At 53.9% G+C, this 21,866-nt stretch overlaps 1 protein-coding gene across 1 annotated transcript in view; it reads left to right on the top strand.

Moving 5' to 3' along the window:
• Nucleotides 1-21,417, top strand: part of CCDC15 (coiled-coil domain containing 15) — a 38,246-nt gene extending 16,829 nt beyond the window's left edge. Inside the window, exons 5-11 of the mRNA XM_038754684.1 lie at nt 1,555-1,677; nt 3,898-4,023; nt 11,282-11,401; nt 12,190-12,293; nt 17,382-17,552; nt 17,755-17,903; nt 20,726-21,417. Of these exons, the coding sequence (XP_038610612.1) occupies nt 1,555-1,677; nt 3,898-4,023; nt 11,282-11,401; nt 12,190-12,293; nt 17,382-17,552; nt 17,755-17,903; nt 20,726-20,847 (915 nt within the window). The 3' untranslated portion in view covers nt 20,848-21,417. The remainder of the gene's footprint in view (nt 1-1,554; nt 1,678-3,897; nt 4,024-11,281; nt 11,402-12,189; nt 12,294-17,381; nt 17,553-17,754; nt 17,904-20,725) is intronic.
• Nucleotides 21,418-21,866: the final 449 nt, after the last annotated feature.

Raw genomic sequence — 21,866 nt, 5'->3', positions numbered from 1 at the left:
TACTCCAGCACTTAGGCATAGAGGAAGCGCCTAACAAATACCCCAGTTAAGGGGAGTTCTGTGCTCTCATCAGTCCTGTCCCCTGCGTACCGTCCAAAGAATAGCGGCAGGGCAATCTTGAGACCCAGGCTGGCAGCGTGGCCGTCCCCAGCCTTCCCAAAGGCCTCGGACAGAGCCAGGGGAGGAGTCAGGATGCAAGCAAACGGTTCTGGGCTCCATCCCACCATCCACCCTGCTCTGGATGGGCCGACGTGGTCAAACTGGGCATCGGCCAGCAAGGATCCAGAGTCCCGGCCCTGCTTCGGGCTCTGGGCTGGTGTTCAGTGACTGATGGGTTTTTTTTTTTATGGTATTTGTTAAGCGCTTACTATGTGCTGAGCACTGGGGTAGATACCAGATTGTCAGGTTGGGCACCTGGGGCTCACAGTCTTAATCCCTATTTTACAGATGAGGTAACTGAGGCGTAGAAAAGTGAAGTGATTTCCCCAACATCACACAGCAGGCATGTGGCGGAACTGGGATTAGAACGCAGATCCTTCTGACTCCAGGCCCAGGCTCTATCCACTAGATCCCGCTGCTTTCCAACAAATAGTTTTCCAGGGCTCTGTGAATGCACAGAAATGGTACTTCCTGCACAGAAAAAAACACCTTTTTGCTTCCCAATGGGGCCGAGCCCCACTTCTCCTTCTGGGCCAGGCCCGGCAGGGAATTCCCGCAGCCAGGCTGCTCAGAGTTCCCGTCCCTAACTCAGATTCCCCGGCAAAATCCAACCAGAAATGAGCCACAAGAAGAGGCGAACCCTCTGCCTGACCGTCTGTGTTCGAAGACCTTCCTGATTTTTTTTCTTTATTTTTTTCCTTCAGGTCAAGGACCCAGGCTTGTTTTCAAGTCGGGAGTGGATATGGGGGGCTGGGGGTGGGAGGGAAGAGCGTGATGAGTTACAACACTGGCAAAACACATCTCACGAGGTCAGCATGTGTCTGGAGTGCCGGTTTGAGCCGTGGGGGCTTAGAGTCAAGCTGGGGGAGGCTTCTGGAGGAGGTGGATCAAGAGGAAGGTGATGGAGGAAATCATGGTGGGCAAGTAGGAGAGGGAGGCGTTTACCTAGGAGAAAATACGGTTCGGGTTTGGAATGGGGGTAGGGGGTGAGTTTCAGGGATATTGGGACAGGGTTGGGAGGGCCGGGGGCATCCAGCTGCAGCTCACGGGCAGGGAGGGCTGGCTTGGTAGCCCCCCAGGTGGGTCACTCGGATTTTTCGGCCTCAGGCCTGGCCCAGCGCCTCGGGAGGCCACGTTTCCACCACCGCAGCAGTCCTGCGCCTCCAGCGCTTTCCAGATAAAATGATGAAATGCAACCCAACCTCCCGGAAAAAGGAGAATGACATTGTTGTGAGGAAACACCACCCTGCGTAAAAGTCTCCTTTCAGACTGATCCTCGGGTCGGGGCAGGCACGGCGTTAATAGAGGAGGTGTCTTTTCCAGCTGGGTGGCAGCCGCTTTAAACCCTGTTCACCCTCCTTGGTTTTTTTCTCTTTCCCCTGTCCCCTCCGGCAGCTCAGCCAGACTATGAGGCAAGTCCGCCGCCGGCTGGCAGCCTGCAAAACCACGGGGGGCCGAGAGCAGAGTTCCCCGCCGGAGCTTCCCGGAGGCCGCTGGGAAAGGAGTCCCACCCGAGAGGTAACCTATGAGCCCTGCTGCCCCCCGGCCAACCTCCCTCCCTCCCGTCTCCCCACAAGCTGGCACGGCGCCTTGGCCCGAGTGGCTTCAGGCTGGGAAATTGGAGGGTCCAGATCGACCACCATCCCATTCCCCTCTGTCCTCGAGAGCCCCCAGTAACCCACCAGACCCCCCTCAGCATCCTGAGGGAGCTCCTGTCGCCTCTCAACTGGGGTCCTCTAGGCCGGGAGCCCGGTGGGCCCTCTCCCAGTTGTCCCATCCCCATCCACCAGCTGTCCTCGATCCCTTTCCTTCCTGCCGAGAAGGCGGGAGATTCCTTTTCCCCAGATCCATGAGTTTGCTTTTTCCCAGGGTGAATCTCCTATTGGACTTTCCCATTCTCTGCCCCCGCAGGCTCCCTCCCGTCCACTCTCGTGCCTTCTCTGGGGTGAGGGACGGACTCTCCGGGAATGGGCTCGGTGCATGTCACATGGCAGCACCTCACCGCTTATCTTCCCCCAGAGCTGTAGCTAGTGATTCTGGAGCCTGAGGCAGGTGCCTCCTCCCCTTCTGTGTCCCCCTCTCCTATTCCCCAACCTTCCTCCTTGCCCTTTCCTGCCCCCACACATATCCCCTGATGCTCTTTCAAGAATGTGGTGGGGCAGTGTGCCACCCACCTTCTCAGAAAAGCCCAGGAAGTGCTGCTGGGAAGCCCCGGGCATTGACTGCAGGGGCCGTGGCATCCAAGCCCGTGCCAGGCCGCACCCGGGGCAGCAGCCGTCATCCTTCTCTTCTTTCCAAAACTCAGTTTTTGAGGAGTGTCTTAGCACCTCCGCTGAGCCGCCTAAAATGGCAGCCCTCTGTGGTCTGGGTTTTACCAAATTACCCTTCGTTTTTTCTTTCTCTAACGGTCTTTGTTAAGCACTTACTATGTGCCAGACGCTGTAGATACAAGTTAATCAGGTTGGGCACAGTCCCTGTCCTACAAGGAGCTTAAAGTCTCAATCCACATTTTGTAGAGGAGGTAAGCGACGTTCAGAGAAGTGCACCCGAGGTCACACAACAGACAAGTGGCGGAGCCAGGATTAGAAGCCACGTCCTTCTGACTCCAGGCCACGCTCCTTCTATCTACCAGCCCACCCTACTTCCCTTAGCTTGGCTTCTGCGCTCAGAGAGCCCTGCTTGTGTTTTCCCATTCCCCAGGAACCTAGTCAACCAGATTGGGCAGCAGAGTTGGTCCCCCCCACCATGTAGACTGTCCCTTCTGTAGACTGGAAGCTTGTTGTGGGCAGGGAATGTGTCTGTTTACTGTTGTATTGTACTCTTCCAAGCGCTTAGTACGGTATTCTGCACACAGTAAGCATTCAATAAATGTAATTGAATGAATGGAGGGTAGTGGCAGTACCCACCATGCCCAGGCAGGGTATGAGCTCGTTGTCACCTTGACTGTCCAGAAGCACGGAGACCCCACAGTGCTGCCTGTTAATCCAACAGCTGTGGTCCGTGGTTTTCCCGGAGCTGTGGCCCCTCTCTTGCCTCGGCCCTCCGGCTCCCCAGGCCAGAGGACCCGAGCCCAGCCCGTCTTGGCAGGGAAACAGGCCGTAGCCATCTCCGCTGCTGGTTTGGGGACGGAGCCCCGGCCTGCCCAGAAGAGACCCTTCCCAACAGGTGAAAGACGAGACCTCAGATAGCAGACTTTTACAAACTGGTTGTAGACAGCAAAGATGATTTCTCGGGTCCCGGTGGTGGAATCACCCCGTCTGTGTCTAGACCCTGGCAGAGAGACTTCCCCGGTGAAGCCCCTGGGGAGCAGTACGTGGGGGTGGGCTCGGGATGCCCCCTGCGCGCTGCCCTAGCCCTAACCCCCTTCATCCGGGGGCCTGACTGGTTTCCACTTCCCGGAAGGGCAATTCTGTTCCCACCAGCGTCCTTCCTCATCGGGCAAGAGCGTGCCCCAGTCTGGTGGGCTTATTCCAGCTCTGAAGATGCGCCTGGCTGGGCCCCGTGTCCTGGACGGTTAAGTAAAGCTGTCCATTAATGTTGTCGGCCCCAGGCGTTAGGGCATCGGCAATCAGCGAGGCTTCCCATCGTTAGCCCTTTGTGCAGTACTTGTCTGGGGGGTGTGGTGCCCGACTACTCGCAGTCACCCATCAGGATGACTTCAGGCTCCAGGGCTCCTCGTGAAGTCTGGAGGGCCATCCTAGCCGGCCAGTTGCACTGTGTGTTCTCGTTCCCTCTTAGGAACCAAGCCCAACGAGCCAGCAGCCATCCGGCCCGGCAGACGAGGAACCGGAGGACCAGTTGCCCCTGCAGGACTATCGGGACCTTCCCGCGGAGTTCCAGGACCAAACGTCCCCCGGAGAGCAGGTAGAGGGGATGGACGTGAGCTGTCCCAGCACGGGCCTGGACCTGCGCCTCCTCTCCCTGGAGGTGGGCGGGGGTCGGGGTGGAGGGCTCCCGTGGGGGTCGAGAGGGCACGCTGCGGCCCTGCTTGTGCCGTGACTCTTGGGTGCGGCCCACAGGTGGTGGAACCGACAGGCTTTCCTCTGGGAATCGCTCTAGGCGGGGTGAGCTGCTTCCCCGGGGCCCTAGAGGGACACTAGTCTTAATAGAGTGGCTACAAGGGACTGGGGTGTGGGTGCCCCTTGGGGATGCCATTGCCCGCCCGCCCGCCCGCCCGCCCTCTGGGACTTTCCCCTGGGGCAGTTTCAGCCCTCTTCGGTTGCCAAGGTCGTCACTGTGAAGTAAATGACTTAGGCCGGGGCCCTGACTCATAAATGCCACCAGGTGCAGCAGGGCGCCCGGCCCCGGCCCGGGCACAGAGGCTGAATTGTGCTTTGGGAGTGTCCTCCCGCCCTCCCTCCGCCCCGCTGGGTGGCTGCTGCCCTTCTCCCAAGCCCTCTGGACCTCGGCGGACCAACTACCTCGGGGCCTCCTGGCCTGGGACATCCTACCCTTTTCTTCTCCTTCTGCAGCTGTGACTCATTCTCTCTTTCCACCCTGTCTCTCACGTACCCGTACTGTTTCCAAGCGGTCTCAGAGGGCCGCAAGGGAGGATTCCTGGGGCCCAGCCCTTTCCTTGGGGTGGGGATGGGGCCGGGTGGATGCGATGCCCGGCTGCGCTTTCATCCCTTTGGGCTTCTAAGCCTTGTAGTCCCGGCAAATGCCCAGGGACTTCGGACTCTCTTTTGAGATTCCCACCTGTGTCTCATTCCCAACCGAGCTGCAGGGCCTGAGATGGCCCAGGACTGCCCCTTCCCACTACCCTGGTCTGCATGACCATAAATTAGAAGAGATATCGACCGCCAAGGGTAGCTTAGATGGTGCCTTTCTGGAAGGGCGAATTAGCTCACCAATGTATGAGAATGTAAGCCCTTGACCACTGCCATCGCTGGATTGAACCAGTGGCCCTTCTGGCCCAAGATTTGGTCTCTAACAGTAACACCAGAGTACCTGGTGGAAATGCCCTCCTGACATCCACTCTAATCACTGGTGGGCCAGCCAGTAGCCCTGCTGCTCCCACTAATAGCCCAGGATGCTTCTAGTCACTCAGTCAATGAGTGATATTTATTGAGCACCTGTTGTATGTCGAGCACTGTATTAAGCATTCGGGGGTGTACCGAAGTTTAGAGGCGTGATCCCATCTCTCAAGGGCCTTATAATATACCCAGTACTTGAGGACCAATTTTTAGTCCTTTATTATTATGATTATGATTATATTATATGTTATTATTACATATAATAATAATAACTGTGGTATTTGTTCAGAGCTTACCGTGTGCCAAGCTCTATATTAAGCGCTGGGGTAGGTATAATATAAACTGATTGGACACAGCCCCTACCCCACATGGGGCTCACATTTTAATGGGAAGAGAGGACAGACATCTTCCCATTTTTACAGTTGAGGAAACCGAGGCCCAGAGTAGGTTAGGGACTTTCCGAAGGGCACACAGCAGGCATGTGACGGAGCCAGGCTTAGGGTCTGAGTCTTCCGATTTCCAGGCCTGGGCTCTTTCCACTAAACCACACTGTGCCTCTTTTGGAGTCTTCTAACATCCCTAACTTTCCCTCTGATAAATACAGTGTGGACCCAAACAGTCTGAGCACAAGAATGATAAAAACAGAGATTTGGCCGATTCTTCTCCCAGGGGACAACACATGACAGTCAATCAAGACAGACCCCATCCATCCCAAAAAGATCAAATCTGCTCCCGTATCCTGAAGGCAAAGGTTTTGGTTTTTTGAGGCTCAGGACGGGACTGTAGTCTAATGCCTTTCATTTGCTCTCTCCGTCGTATTCGTCGTCATGGGAAAACTTTTCCTGGCAAGTGTTTTCCAAGAACATCTTCAGAACTGGGTTGTGCGTGGTCGCTTCCTCTTCTCCAGGATTCCTTCCAGGAACCTGCGGGAGGCAGTTTGTTCGAGCACACCAAACTCCATGCCAGCAGTTAGGAGACCTGATCGACTCCTTTGCGTACTGCTGCTTTTGGGCAGCTTTGGGGACTCATTCCTCCTTTCTGCCTCGGTTTCTCTTTCGATAAAATGAGATCAGAGGGCTCCATAGCTGTTCCACAAGAATGTGACAAGGAACAGGGAAATCTGTTCTGAGTTCTCAGAAAGGCATCCATCTCCGTATTTCTCTCTTTCTCGCCTTTTCCCCTCCCCTGCCATCCTTTTCTCTCCCTCTTTCTCATCTTCATTTTCCAAGACGGTGGTGAGCTCGGTCCCGTGTGTTCACATCCCAATCTGTTCGACATCGTGTGCGTGAAAAGATTGTTCTTGGCCAGAGGGATGTATTTGGCCACCTGCAAAACTGTCATTCGCTGGCTCCGTGTTTGCACCTCGGCGTCCCGATCTTCCCGGAGCTTCTACTCGAAGAGAACCATCCCTCTCACAATCGTCTCCCGTCGGACTGGTCTGTCGACTTTTCCACCTCCAACAACCTGCTGCTTTAACCACTCTGCTCGAGACTCTTCTTCTTTTCAGTTTTCCTTCTGTCCTGCCCGCCTCCATCTGCTGTTCGGGTATCCCGCTATCATCAGTTATCCTCTCACATCCCTCCCAGAGAGGCCGAGTGGCCCTGAGCATCCCCACATTGCCGATTTGCATCCCTCACTGCTGCTGATCTTGTAGCTAAACAATCAACTGATGGTATTTATTGAGCGACTACGGCTCCCAGCCCGGTATCGACTGCTTGAGAGAGCACAGAAGAGTTAGTAGCCGTAATCCCTGCCTTCACGGAGCTTACACTCGAGCAGGAAAGATGGCCACTGAAATAATTTCCAGATAGGAGGAAGGGATGAGTTTATATTTGAGTGTGAACTTAAACAGTGAGGTATGGACATTGATGCCTTCTGTATTTGAGTGTGAACGTAAATCGTGAGGTATGGACATTGATGCCTTTTGATGTTGAATGTATCGCGCGCCTGTTGTTCCCAGCCCGGTATCGACTGCTTGAGAGAGCACAGAAGAGTTAGTAGCCGCAATCCCTGCCTTCGCGGAGCTTACACTCGAGCAGGGAAGATGGCCACTGAAATAATTTCCAGATAGGAGGAAGGAATGAGTTTATATATGAGTGTGAGCTTAAATAATAAGGTATAGGCATCGATGCCGTTTGATGCTGAATGTGGTACTCGGGTGGCACGTAAGAAACTGCTTCGGAAGTCAAATGTGTCGTCTTGATAGTTCCGCGTCTTGCTGTCATACTAAAAGGTTGATTGACACCATCACTTGCTTAGATCTTCAGCTGAGTATGAAACTTTTCATTCATTCATTCAATCGTACTTATTGAACGCTTACTGTGTGCAGAGCACTGTACTAAGCGCTTGGGAAGTCCAAGTTGGCAACATATAGAGACGGTCCCTACCCAACAGCGGGCTCACAGTCTAGCCAGTCACCTAGCTCTTGTCAATTATGTCAGTTGCTGGCCTTCTCGATTTGTTTTTCTGCCTCTTTGGGTATTGTTGGATAGCATACTGCCTACGTAGCAGAGTCAGGTGTCTGTATTGTTTTTTTTAAAGTGGTATTTGTTAAGCACTTACCGTGTGCCAGGCACTATACTAAGTGCTGGGGTCGAGACAGATTTAATCAGGTTGTACACAGTCCCTGTCCCACATGGGGCTCACAGTCTTAATTCCTGTTTTACACCTGAGGTAACTGAGGCCCAGAGAAGTGAAATGACTCGGCTCAGGTCGCAGAAACAGACAAGTGGCGGAGCCAGGAGAAGCAGCGTGGCTCAGTGGAAAGAGCCTGGGCTTTGGAGTCACAGGACATGGGTTCAAATCCCGGCTCCGTCAGCTGTGTGGCTTTGGGCAAGTCACTTAACTTCTCTGTGCCTCAGTTCCCTCATCTGTAAAATGGGGATTAAGGCTGTGAGCCCCACGAGGGACAACCTGATCACCTTGTAACCTCCCCCGGCGCTTAGAACAATGATTTGCACATAGTAAGCACTTAATAAGTGCCATTATTATTATTATTATTCTGATGCCCAGGCCCATGCTCTGTGCACTAGGCCAGGCTGCTTCCCATGAGCTGCTGAACTTCCAGGTGACCAGTGACAATCTTCGGGCGGGTGTAGGGTTTCTGTGGTGGGCAGGCTGGGGCATAACCTTGGCAATCTTCACGTTGATCAGCCCATAGCGGCGCCCATCTCTGCACATCCTCTTGTGTATCTGCCTGAAGAGACTGCATCAGCATCCGTGGATGATCGCCTCAGAGACGTTCAGCGATGCGCTCAGCCTGTCGGACTGGAAGAAAGCCCGTTCTGACACTAGGTTCCAAGACCCTTGTTGCATCTTCAAGAGTGGCAGCGTAGAAAGCGCTCTCCCAGAGCAGACCCACTTCACAATCTAGCCTTCTTTTTTTTTTTAATGGCATTTATTAAGCGCTTACTATGTGCAAAGCACTGTTCTAAGCTCTGGGGAGGTTACAAGATTATCAGGTTGTCCCTCGTGGGGCTCACAGTCTCAATCCCCAGTTACAGATGAGGTCACTGAGGCACAGAGAAGTTAAGTGACTTGCCCAGAGTCATACAGCTGACTGGTGGCGGAGCCAGGATTTGAACCCATGACCTCCGACTCCAAAGCCCGGGCTCTTTCCTACTGAGCCACGCTGCTTCTCCAAGCAGCTTCCTCCTTCTTCTGGTGGAAGTGGGTCATGCACGGCCCCTTCGATCCCCCCTTCGATCTCAGAGTAGCCGTCTGATGGTTTAACTCTGTGTGTTCAGAAATTGCTGGAGTTGTGGTCTGACGGTATCAGATCCTTTTACAAAATCTCCGAAACGGTGTCGAGGTCCCGGGACGGCTCTCTGCGGGTGACCTTTATCTGTCATGGAAAGATCTTGTCAGGAAATCACCCTGACGTTCAGATAACGCCGTAGCTTCCAGTAGCCCGCTCGGGTCCGAGTCTGTCAACCCCTCCAGGGCGGATACCGGGTTCCTCCTTTAAGTTTGCAAGCAGAAGGTGTAGTGCTCTGCCCTCACTAGGAGCTCAATAAATAACTGGGTGGGGGTGGAAAGGGAGTCATATTTATTGGACACCCACCGGATGGCAGGGCATTGTTTGCTGTACAGGCTTCCGTGTGCTTGGGCGAGTCCAACAGAAGCACGGAGTACATCGTGCCCACTTGAACAGGGGAGACCCCAAAGCAGGAGTCGAAGACGCTGCCCAGAGAAGCAGCGTGGCCTAATGGGTAGAGCACGAACCTAGGAGTGAGAAGGACCTGGGTTCTAATCCCAGCCCCGCCGTAGGTCTGCTGTGTGACCTTGGGCAAGTCACTTCTCTGTGCATCAGTTACCTCATCTGTAAAGTGGGAGCTAAGATCGTGAGTCCAGTGTGGGACAGGGACTGTCCAACCCCATTACCTTGTAGCTGCTTCAGCGCTTAGTACAGTGCTTGGCGCATAGTTGAGCCCATTGTTGGGTAGGGACGGTCTCTATGTGTTGCCGACTTGTACTTCCCAAGCGCTTAGGACAGTGCTGTGCACACAGTAAGTGCTCAGTAAATATGAATGAATGAATGAATCAATCAATCAGTCATATTTATTGAGCGCTTACTGTGTGCAGAGCACTGTACTAAGCACTTGGGAAGTACAAGTTGGCAACATATAGAGACAGTCCCTACCCAACAGTGGGCTCACAGTCTAAAAGGGGGAGACAGAGAACAAAACCAAACATACTAACGAAATAAAATAAATAGAATAGATATGTACAAGTAAAGTAAATAAATAGAGTAATAAATATGTGCAAACATATATACACATATACAGGTGCTGTGGGGAAGGGAAGGAGGTAAGATGAGGGGGTGGAGGGGGGACGAGGGGGAGAGGAAGGAAGGGGCTCAGTCTGGGAAGGCCTCCTGGAGGAGGTGAGCTCTCAGTAGGGCTCACCTACTGAGAATGAACTGGAATGAACTACCAAAATTATTATTATTATTATTTCTGGACAGGATGATGGGATGGGACCAAATGCAGTCAGTTCTTTCGGGGTGTTTCCCGCTAAGCTGCAGCCAGAGAGAATTTCCAAACCCATCCCAAGGCCCCCCTGCTTCTCCAGCTATTCTCTCCTCGTCGGCCCTCTCATCTGCAGGAGTGTTTCTCGCCTCCTTTGCCATCACCCATCAAAGAACGTTAGTGAATCCAAAGGAAACCGGGTTGGCAATCCTGCCCCCATCAGAGCCCGAGGAGATGCCCTCAGTGGGAGGCAGGAAGCCCTTACAGGGCAGGAGGGCTGCATTGGCAAGCCCACAAGACCTGGCCACTGACGCTGGCACAAACTCCCTTTGGTGTTGATCCGTGAGTCCCTAGATCCATTCTTGAGTGTTTTATAGTTTTCCCAGTGAGGCCCAGATCACAGCTGAAGTCTAAAGAATCGACTGACGGAGGCCAAGCGAGAGCCCTGAGCTCACCATTGGGGTGGACAGAAGATCATCGGGTCAGAAAGTCCAGTCCCACGCAGGGCTACTGGTCTGAGGCAGGGAGAGTAGATCATCATCATCAATCGTATTTATTGAGCGCTTACTGTGTGCAGAGCACTGTACTAAGCGCTTGGGAAGTACAAGTTGGCAACATATAGAGACAGTCCCTACCCAACAGTGGGCTCACAGTCTAAAAGGGGGAGACAGAGAACAAAACCAAACATACTAACAAAATAAAATAAGTAGAATAGATATGTACAAGTTAAATAAATAAATAAATGAATAGAGTAGCAAATATGTACAAACATATATACATATATACAGGTGCTGTGGGGAAGGGGAGGAGGTAAGATGGGGGGATGGAGAGGGGGACGAGGGGGAGAGGAAGGAAGGGGCTCAGTGTGGGAAGGCCTCCTGGAGGAGGTGAGCTCTCAGTAGGGCCTTGAAGGGAGGAAGAGAGCGAGCTTGGCGGATGGGCAGAGGGAGGGCATTCCAGGCCCGGGGGATGACGTGGGCCAGGGGTCGATGGCGGAACAGGCGAGAACGAGGTACGGTGAGGAGATTAGCGGCGGAGGGTGCAGGGTGGGCTGGAGAAGAAGAGAAGGGAGTTGAGGTAGGAGGGGGCGAGGGGATGGAGTAGATGCTTTATCTCCATGTTGCAGAGGAGCAAATTGAGGCCCGGGAACTGATGAAACACTGGACTCTCTTACAGACTCATCCTGAGCCCAGAAGGGCATCCTCTCCAAGTCGGCCTCATTCAGGGGCCAGAACCAACCTCCAACTTCCGCTGGTCTTACAGCCCGGGAAGGAGCAAGAGGAGGCCAAGAACGAGGTATGTCCGGCGCTCTCACTGGCCTGGAGCCGTGGGCACCTCTCTGTGGGCTCCCCCCGAGCTGTGGACCCGGAGGGAACGGCTTCCGGCAGCACCGGGCTTAGGAGCCCCCTCCGGCCCCGAGCTCGGGAATCTCGGCGACCAGCCAGTCAATCAATCAGTCATATTTATTGAGCCCAAGCAACATCAGCCTTCTGAGCAGAGGGTCGTTTATTCTTTTCTCCCCAGAGGTGTGTATTGAGCGAGGTGCAGCTCTTCCCAGGTGCTTCTCACCTCCCTCTCAGGCCCCCCCGCTCAAGGAGCCGAAACAGGTCATCCATTCATTCATTCATTCAATCAATCGTATTTATTGAGCGCTTACTGTGTGCAGAGCACTGTACTAAGCGCTTGGGAAGTACAAGTTGGCAACATATAGAGACGGTCCCTACCCAACAGCGGGCTAACGGTCCAGACCGACCGAAAAACTCAGACCCCGGACGCACCGCCGCCATCATTCCAGGGTCTGGCTACCGCTTTGGTCCTTCCACCCTATTTTGGGAGCGGCGGCTTTCCCAAGGAGGAGGGAACCGAGGGCTCGGGATTGAATCTCCAGCGAGCGGGATTCTGCATCTGGCCCCGCTCTCGGGCTGCTACCCTCTCCAGGAGGTGTTGACGTTGCTACGAGGAGGCAGCCTAGTGGTTCCTCCTTCAAGGGTGGTCCCAACCCTGTCCGGTCCCTGAGGGCCCAGATCCCCCAACGTAGAGTGGGCAGGCTGTCGGCGGCTAACCATTCTTCCCCGCCTTTTTAGCGTCAAAAGCAGTTCCTGCAATGCCGGCGGCTTTTCATGGGTCTGGAGAGGGAACAGGTGAAGGAGCGCCAGAGGCTCAAGGAGCATCAGAGGAAAAGCGAAAAGTAAGATACCCGGCCCTAGCGTGAGTTGTTCTTCCCCCGTGATCTTGCAAAGGAGCTCTGGACGGAGGTGAGGCTGTCCAGTCTGGTCCTCCCTCCCCACAGCAGGCCCGGCGACTAGACTGTGAGCTCCTAGACTGTGAGCCCACTGTTGGGTAGGGACCGTCTCTATATGTTGCCAACTTGTACTTCCCAAGCGCTTAGTACAGTGCTCTGCACACAGTAAGCGCTCAATAAATACGACTGAATGAATGGGAGGGAAGACAGAGAGCTGGATGGCCCACGGGGTTGGGGGGGTGGGTGTCACACGTGGCTTAGTGGGAAAAGCCTGGGCTTTGGAGTCAGAGGTCATGGGTTCAAATTCCGGCTCCGCCACTTGTCAGCTGCGTGACTTTGGGCAAGTCACATCACTTCTCTGGGCCTCAGTTCCCTCATCTGTAAAATGAGGATTAAGACTGTGAGCCCCCCGTGGGACAACCAGATCGCCTTGTAAACTCCCCAGCGCTTAGAACAGTGCTTTGCACATAGTAAGCGCTTAATAAATGCCATCGTTATTATTATTATATTAACCATGGTAGTTAATAAGCACTTACTGTGTCCTAAGCGCCTGGACAGATAGAGTATAATCAGAGCCAACAGTCCCTCCCGGGGCTCACGGCAGTTATCGTATCCCCGTTATATAAAGGAGGAAAGCGAAGTCCAACGAGGTTAATAATAATAATAATTATTATGATACTTGTTAAGCGCTGTGTGCCAGGGACCTTTCTATTCATTCATTCATTCATTCAATCGTATTTATTGAGCGCTTACTGTGTGCAGGCCACTGGACTAAGCGCTTGGGAAGTCCAAGTCGGCAGCATATAGAGACGGTCCCCACCCAACAGCGGGCTCACGGTCTAGGAGGGGGAGGCAGACAACAAAAGAAAACATATTAACAAAATAAAATAAATGGAATAAATATGTACAAGTAAAATAAATAAATAGAGTAATAAATATGTACAAATATATATGCAGGTGCTGTGGGGAAGGGAAGGAGGTAAGGCGGTGGGGGGATGGGGAGGGGGTACAATTACCCTAATTCTAAGCACTAGGGTAGATATAATCAGGTTGGACACAGTTCCTGTCCCTCATGGGGCTCAGTCTCTTAATTTCCATTTTACAGATGAGGGAAGTGAGGCCCAGGGGAGTAAAGTGACTTAACCAAGGGCACACAGCAAACAGGTGATGGAGCCGGATTTAGAACCCATGACCTGATTCCCAGGCCCGTTCTCTATCCACTAAAGCCATGCTGCTTCTCTTAAGTGGGGGTTAAGTGGGGCACGGGCCTTCTGACTCCCAGTTCCCCTGTCCGGTGGGTCTTCGGGAAAGTCCCTTCCCTTCTAGCCCTTGTCCTTCTTCCCCCTCCCTTTCTCCCTTCCCCCTTCCTCATCAGTACTCATCATCAATCATTATTGAGCGCTTACTATGTGCAGAGCACTGTACTAAGCGCTTGGGAAGTACAAATTGGCAACATATAGAGACAGTCCCTACCCAACAGTGGGCTCACAGTCTAAACGAAAGTTTAGACTTTTCTTTCACAGAAAGTTCAAAGTTCACAGTACTCAAAAGAAAGGGGCGGGCATCGTACTTATCATTAATTAAAATCCACCCACCACCAAAGGACGTGCAGCGCAGCAGCCCAGACTTCCTTGTTTGCAGGGGGTTTGCTCGTTAGCGTACGAAGCCGAGGAAACTTCTGCTTCTCAGTCAAAAGCCTCAGTCTGGAAGGGATGCTTCCCTTTCGCCTTGGAGGAGTGTCCCCTTTTTGCTCCCGAACCGGGCGAGGCCACGGCCGAGGCCTTGAACTACCCCCAGATGCTCCCTCGTGAGCCTGGGAGAGTCGAGCTGGAGAGTGGGCGGCCGAGCGAGTTGGGCTAGGGAACAGGAAGAGTCGATTCCTCTCCAGTTGGCTAGGTTTCCGGCCCGCCGCTGTTTCCTTATTCCCTGTCCCACCTCTTTGCGTGGGGGTTTCTCTTCGGTCACTTTTAGCAGGTTATTTTCATCCCGGGGGGATGAGCACACTAAAATAATGATTTTCGTGGTATTTACTGAATGCCCACGGAGTGCAGTGCATTGTATTGAGCACTTGGGAAAGTCCAACAGGAGCGCGAGACAAGTTTCCTGCCCACAGGGAAGAGCCCCACAATCAGCCAGTGGCCAGAGCCAACTGCAGTGGATCCTCCGATCAATCAATCAATCAATCGATCGTATTTTTTGAGCGCTTACTATGTGCAGAGCACTGTACTAAGCGCTTGGGAAGTACAAATTGGCAACGTATAGAGACAGTCCCTACCCAACAGTGGGCTCACAGTCTAAAAGGGGGAGACAGAGAACAGAACCAAACATACTAACAAAATAAAATAAATAGGATAGATATGTACAAGCAAAATAAATAAATAAATAAATATGTACAAATATATATTCGGACCGGTTCCCAACCGCAGAGGGCCTGGGGGTCGTCTGGTCCTGCCCCCAGAACGATCTCCCTGAGTGCTGTGGGGCCGGGGTGTAACGCTCCCTGAAGGGGATGCAGGAGAAACCGGCTGGGCTGGGAATGGAGGACAGAGCTGGGAAGATGGAGACTGAGAGAAATGGGACGATGGAGGGGATGAGGCAACAGAGGCAGCCGAAGAACGCCCACCCTGAGGAAAGATGCCCCGCCCGAATTGTCAGTGGAGACGGTTGTTGATGCTGAGGTTTCCCTTTGGCTTTACCAGCTTCTTGAACCCCAGTCTCACTTCTGCCTCTTCCTTCCTCCTCCAATTCCCCGCCCCAGGGTTTGAGATTTAGGGGTCACAGGATGCATTGGGGGTTGGAAACCCTCCTGACTCTTCACTCCAGGAACTTCTGGGGTGCTCCATATAATAATAATGATGTTGGTACTTGTTAAGCGCCTACTACGTGCAAAGCACTGTTCTAAGCGCTGGGGTAGATACAAGGTAATCAGGTTGTCCCACGTGGGGCTCACAGTCTTCATCCCCATTTTACAGATGAGGGAACAGAGGCCCAGAGAAGTGAAGTGACTTGCCCAAAGTCACACAGCTGACAAGTGGAGGAGCAGGGATTTGAACCCATGACCTCCGGACTCCAAAGCCCGGGCTCTTTCCACTGAGCCACACTGCTTCACCCAGCCGATCCCGGGCTGGGTCCGTGCTTGGTGTGGGTCCCGGGGAGGGGTCTCCGGTACATCTCCTGAGGATGGGGGCAGGCAGACCTACCGACACCCAAAGGGCCCGCGGCATTGTACGCCTGACCCGACCCCCAACGAGCCTCCAGTCACTTCTTTAGCCAAGAAACGTCCTCCTGGTTTGGAGGGGAGTCCTGCTGAGGCCTCTGGCATGGTGGCAGTGGTCCCTCTGATGGGGACTGCCCCATGTCAGAGGCCGGTGTGGGGCGGTCCCTTCACCTCCAGGCCCCTGGGCATATCTGGAACCAGTGAACTCAAATTCCAGCTGTGCCCTCGGGGGCAGATTACTTCTCTGCCCTCAGGGGCAGAATGCCCTCCCTCTGCCCCTCCGCCAAGCTAGCTCTCTTCCTCCCTTCAAGGCCCTGCTGAGAGCTCACCTCCTCCAGGAGGCCTTCCCAGACTGAGCCCCTTCCTTCCTCTCCCCCTCGTCCCCCTCTCCATCCCCCCATCTTACCTCCTTCCCTTCCCCATAGCACCTGTATATATGTATATATGGTTGTACATATTTATTACTCTATTTATTCATTTTACTTGTACATTTCTATCCTATTTTATTTTGTTGGTATGTTTGGTTCTGTTCTCTGTCTCCCCCTTTTAGACTGTGAGCCCACTGTTGGGTAGGGACTGTCTCTATGTGTTGCCAATTTGTACTTCCCAAGCGCTTAGTACAGTGCTCTGCACATAGTAAGCGCTCAATAAATACGATTGATTGATTGATTGATTCTCTTCTGAGTTTCTATCCCTTCACTAAGAAGCGAGTGTTGCTTCTGTCTTCCGTTCCTTCCCTTCCACCCATGCCCCCAGGGTGCGGGCGGAGAGCCCTGGCTTTCTCCCTCCTCCCTTCCTCTCCACGCCAGGATGATCTTGGGCCCAAATCCCAGCCTGTGCCCGAACAGATTCCCAGTCATCCCTGCTCCAAGAGGCCCAGACAAAACCCAGGTGATCCGGATAATAATAATAATAATGGTATTTATTAAGCGCTTACTATGTGCAAAGCACTGCTTTAAGGGCTGGGGAGGTTACAGGGTGATCAGGTTGTCCCACGGGGGGCTCACAGTCTTCATCCCCATTTTGCAGATGAGGTAACGGAGGCACAGAGAAGGCAAGTGACTTGCCCAAAGTCACCCAGCTGACAATTGGCGGAGCTGGGATTCGAACCCATGACCTCTGACTCCAAAGCCCGGGCTCTTTCCACTGAGCCAAGCTGCAGAGAACCCTGCCCTGAGGGTGAATGTAACCCCCAACCCTCATCTGGTGATCTAGTGGATAGAGACTGGGCTTGGGAGTCAGCGAGACCTGGGTTCTAATCCACTCGTCTGCTGTGTGACCTTGGGCAAGTCACTTCACTTCTCTGTGCCTCAGTTAGTTCATTTGTTAAATGGGGATTCAGTACCTGTTCTGGAGAAGCAGCGTGGCTCAGTGGAAAGAGCACGGGCTTTGGAGTCAGAGGTCATGGGTTCAAATCTCGGCTCCGCCAACTGTCAGCTGTGTGACTTGGGGCAAGTCACTTAACTTCTCTGTGCCTCAGTTACCTCATCTGTAAAATGGGGATTAAAACTGTGAGCCCCCCGGGGGACAACCTGATCACCTTGTAACCTCCCCAGCGCTTAGAACAGTGCTTTGCACATAGTAAGCACTTAAAAATACCATCATTATTATTATTATTATTATTAGAGCAGGAGCCCCATGAGGGACAGGGACTGTGTCCAACTTGATTAGCTTGTATCCACCCCAGGGTTTAATAGTGTGCCTGATGCCAACAAATGCCAATTGAAAGAAGGGGGCCTCCCTGGGGCAGGGTGAGAGCGTTTGTCACCCGTGCCTCTTGATGGAAATGCCCAACCCTGTTGGGTTTCGGTCCCCAGGATTAAGAAACAGAAAGAGCAGTGGCGTCAGATGGAGGAGCAGAGGATCCTGGCAACGCTCTGCCAAGACGACCAGCACGCCGGGGAGGAGGCGTGCGAAACGATGGCCCAGCTGCGGCTGGAGGAGACGAGAGGGACTAAAAAGCAGCAGAAGGACAGAGAGTACAGGAGGTACGTCGGGGAGGGAAGGCGAAATCTGCCTTTGAGCCCGGTTGGGAGCCGGTTCCTGGAGCCTGACCCTCAATCAATCAATCGTATTTATTGAGCGCTTACTGTGTGCAGAGCCTCCCCCCAGGGAGACGGTCGACTCCCCTCGGGGCCGCGCTCTCCCGCCCCGCCCCGCCCCCAGCCTGACCGGGCTGCCCCTCCGTAGGTACGTCGAAGCCCTGAGAGCCCAGATGCAGGAGAAGATCCGGCTGTACAACGTCGCCTTGCCCCCGATGTGCTGCTGCGGCTCCGACTTCTGGGACGCCCACCCGGACACGTGTGCCAACAACTGCATTTTCTACAGGAACCACAGAGGTAGGGCCGGGCCGGGACGGCGCGGCCTTGGGGCCGGGGCCCGTTAGGAAGGGCTGGGCTCAGCCTCCTTGGCAGTAATGGGGAGCACTTCCTGGCCGGGTCAACTGCGGGTGCGGATTTAGGGTTTTTGGGACTACCCACTTGGCCAGCGGGAAGGCTAAGTGGGAGCCCAGCTCCATTGCCCACCCTCTGACAGAGGAAACTCCCTTAGCCGAAAAGGCGACGCTTCCCGCCTCCCCATCTAGAGCCTCCTTCCCCCCGGTCTCCACATTTGAGGGCCTGGTAACACCCCAGAGCAGAGCCGCTCGGAAATCTCCCCGTGAGTGATGTAGGCAGTTAGTTTCCAGGTGACCGGGGCCGCCACCGACGGTCCTGACTGGACGCTGTCTTTCCTGGGTGGTAAGGATGTGTAGGAGAAGTGTTAATCAATCAATCAATCAATCAGTCGTATTTATTGAGCGCTTACTGTGTGCAGAGCACTGTACTAAGCACTTGGGAAGTACAAGTTGGCAACATATAGAGACGGTCCCTACTCAACAGTGGGCTCACAGTCATGACCTCTGCCCTCAGAGCTCACAATCTAATGGCACAGACAGTAGCCATAAATGAACCTGTAGTCAATCACCCAGATGGATCATTTTTATCGAGCGCTTACTGAATGTGATGATGGTATTTAATAATGATGGCATTTATTAAGTGCTTACTATGTGCAAAGCACCATTCTAAGCGCTGGGGAGGTTACAAGTTGTCCCACGGGGGGCTCAGAGTCTTAATCCCGTTTTACAGATGAGGCAACTGAGGCACAGAGAAGTAAAGTGACTTGCCCAGAGTCACAACTGACAGTTGGAGGAGCCAGGATTTGAACCCACGACCTCTGACTCCAAAGCCCGGGCTCTTTCCACGGAGCCACGCTGCTTCTCAATAAGTGTCAAGCACTGTTGTAAGGGCTGGGGTAGATACAAGCTAATCAGGTTTACTGTGTGCATTCATTCAGTCGTATTTATTGAGCGCTTACTGCGTGCAGAGCACTGTACTAAGCGCTTGGGAAGTGCAAGTGGGCAACATATAGAGACGGTCCCTACCCAACAGCGGGCTCACACTGTACTGATTGGTTGGGAGAATACAACAGAGTTGGCCGACGTATTCCCTGCCCACGACGAGCTGACAGTCTAGAGGGAGAGACAGACGTTAATATAAAAAAATAAATTACAGATATGGACGTTAGTGCTACGGGGACGTGGGAGGAGTGAATAAAGGGAGCAGATCAGGGCGACGCAGAGGGAGTGGGAAAAGAGGGAACGAGAGCTTAGATAAGGAAGGCTTCCTGGAGGAGATGTGCCTGCGGTAAGGCTTTGAGGGTGGACAGTCGGATAATGAAGAAGGAAGGCATTCGAGGCCAGAGGCAGGACCGTGGGCGAGAAGTTAGCGGCAAGATAGACGAGGTCGAGGTACAGTGAGTAGGCTGACGTGAGAGGAGCAAAGTTGTAGTAGTAAAATCAGGGAGGCAAGGTAGGAGGGGGCAAGATGAGTGAGTGCTTTAAAGCCAAGGGTAAGGCGTCAAAACCAGAAAGAACGTGAGGCGCTATAATAATAATAATAACAATAATGGCATTTATTGAGTGCTTACTATGTGCAAAGCACTGTTCTAAGCGCTGGGGAGGTTACAAGGTGATCAGGTTGTCCCCCGGGGGGCTCACAGTCTTCATCCCCATTTTACCGATGAGGGAACTGAGGCCCAGAGAAGTGAAGTGACTTGCCCAAAGTCACCCAGCTGACTATTGGCGGAGCCGGGATATGAACCCGTGACCTCCGGCTCCAAAGCCCGGGCTCTTTCCACCGAGCCACGCTGCTTCCCTTCTATGAGCCGAATCAGCATGGCGTAGTGGATAGAGCACAGGTGTGGGAATCAGAAGGTCGTGGGTTCTAATCCCGGCTCTGCCACTGTCTCCTGTGTGGACTTGGGCAAGCCACTTAACTTCTCTGTGCCTCAGTTACCTCGTCTATAAAATGGGGATTAAGACTATGAGCCCCATATGGGACAGGGACTGTGTCCAACCTGATTTAATTCTATCCACCCCAGTTCTTAGTACAGTACCTGGCACATAGTAAGCGCTTAACAAATGCCACAATTGTGAGAAGCAGTGTGGCTCAGTGGAAAGAGCACGGGCTTTGGAGTCAGAGGTCATGGGTTCGAATCCCGGCTCTGCCGCATGTCTGCTGTGTGACCTTGGGCAAGTCACTTAACTTCTCTGAGCCTCAGTTACCTCATCTGTAAAATGGGGATTAAGACTGTGAACCCCACATGGGACAACCTGATCACTTTGTATCCCCCCCCGGCGCTTAGAACAGTGCTTTGCACATAGTAAGCGCTTAACAAATGCCAACATTATTATTATTATTATAATCCCGACTCCGCCACATGTCTGCTGTGTGATCTTGGGCAAGTCACTGAACTTCTCTGGGCCTCAGTTACCACATCTGTAAAATGGAGATGAAGACTGTGGGCCCCACGTGGGACAACCTGATCACCCTGTATCCTCCCCAGCGCTTAGAACAGTGCTTTGCACATAGTAAGCGCTTAACAAGTGCCAATTATTATTATTATTATAATGAGTGCCGAGCTGGCCGTTGGGCTAGCAGGAGTGAGATTGGGCAGGGAAGGCTTCCTGAAGGAGGGGGCTTTTGAGAGAGGTTTGGTGGGAGGGGAGGGTCGACATTGAGGTGGTTCCTGCCCGCCCCGGTGCCAGGCTAGGCCGTGAACGGGCCCAGGGTGGGGGTTGGCAGCTGGCGCCGGTGACCAACAGGGAAACCCTTCTTCACAGCGTATTCGCAGGCGCTCCGCTCGGTCATCTCCTCCTGCGACGTTTCCGACCTCGGCCCGGCCGCTTGCCTCGCCGGCCGCGGTTTTGCGGCCGCCTACGGACGGTCGGCGAAGAAGCCGTAGCGGCGGGCGCCGAAGCCGGCCTGATTCCTGCTTGCCCCCGTCATCCCACCTGGGAGAAGCGGGTGGGCAGGCGGGCGGCCGCCGTGAGCACTAGCCGTCCCCACAGCGGGGCCGTGCCCGGGGAGCCAGGCCAGCCGTCCAGCTGGACCCTCCCCACGCCCGTCCTGGAGCCCTGATGAAACCGGACGTATCACCGGGGGCTCGATCTGGTCCCCTTCTTCTTCCCCTCCCTCCATTTTTATCGTCGTAATCCATCCTCTTTAGTCGCTGCCCTTTTACGCCCTTAGGAAGCGGGACATGGAGGACCGATGGATTCGGCGTCAATTTTCCTCCTCCTTTCAGTGATTTTTAAGTCAGAGTGACTTGGGTAAGCCATCCCGTCTGACAGGGAGTCCGGGCTGGAAGTCCGAGAAGGAGGAGGAAAGGAGCTACTGCTCCCTTATACCGCCTTCTCTTCCCGTCGCCGTCTCCTCCTCTTCCACTCCCTTCTCTGAGCCTGTGGAGGGCTCACTTAGAAACTTCACCCCCCCCCCCGTGAAAGAGATGCAATAAAGATGCGCCGCGACGTTGTGATTTGTCTGCTGTAATTCTTGGAGTCGATGACTTCGGGGACACTGGCTTCCTGCCGCAAGCACCGACTGTTCTCCGTGAAGCCGCCTGCATGGGATTCGGAGGCCCGGTTTCTCCCCACCGCCCCAGAGGCCCCAGCCCTGAAGCCACGAGAGCAGTTTTTCCTCTCGGCCTGTTTCCAGTTTCCATCCTCTCACCCAAGTCGACTGCCGGAGGTCACCCCCTCGTCCGGCGGCGGGCCAGGCGTGACATTCGTCCGGGGCTCCGGCGCTTCCTAATCCCCACCCGGGACCACTCCTTAATCTGGTCTGACCAGTTAGCACCCGTCCGTCCACCGGAGAAGCGCCGGGCTTGTTGGGGGTGAGGGCGTGGAGTGGGTGGGTGGCTCTCTGTGGGAGGGAGAGGTGGGCAGCCCCCTGAGCTTTGGGCGACGCAAGATGGGGCCCGGG

Source organism: Tachyglossus aculeatus, chromosome 11 (assembly GCF_015852505.1).
Source record: "Tachyglossus aculeatus isolate mTacAcu1 chromosome 11, mTacAcu1.pri, whole genome shotgun sequence".
NCBI classification, from domain to species: domain Eukaryota; kingdom Metazoa; phylum Chordata; class Mammalia; order Monotremata; family Tachyglossidae; genus Tachyglossus; species Tachyglossus aculeatus.
Note: the sequence above shows the minus strand (reverse complement) of the source record. Positions and strands in the feature narration are given on the sequence as shown.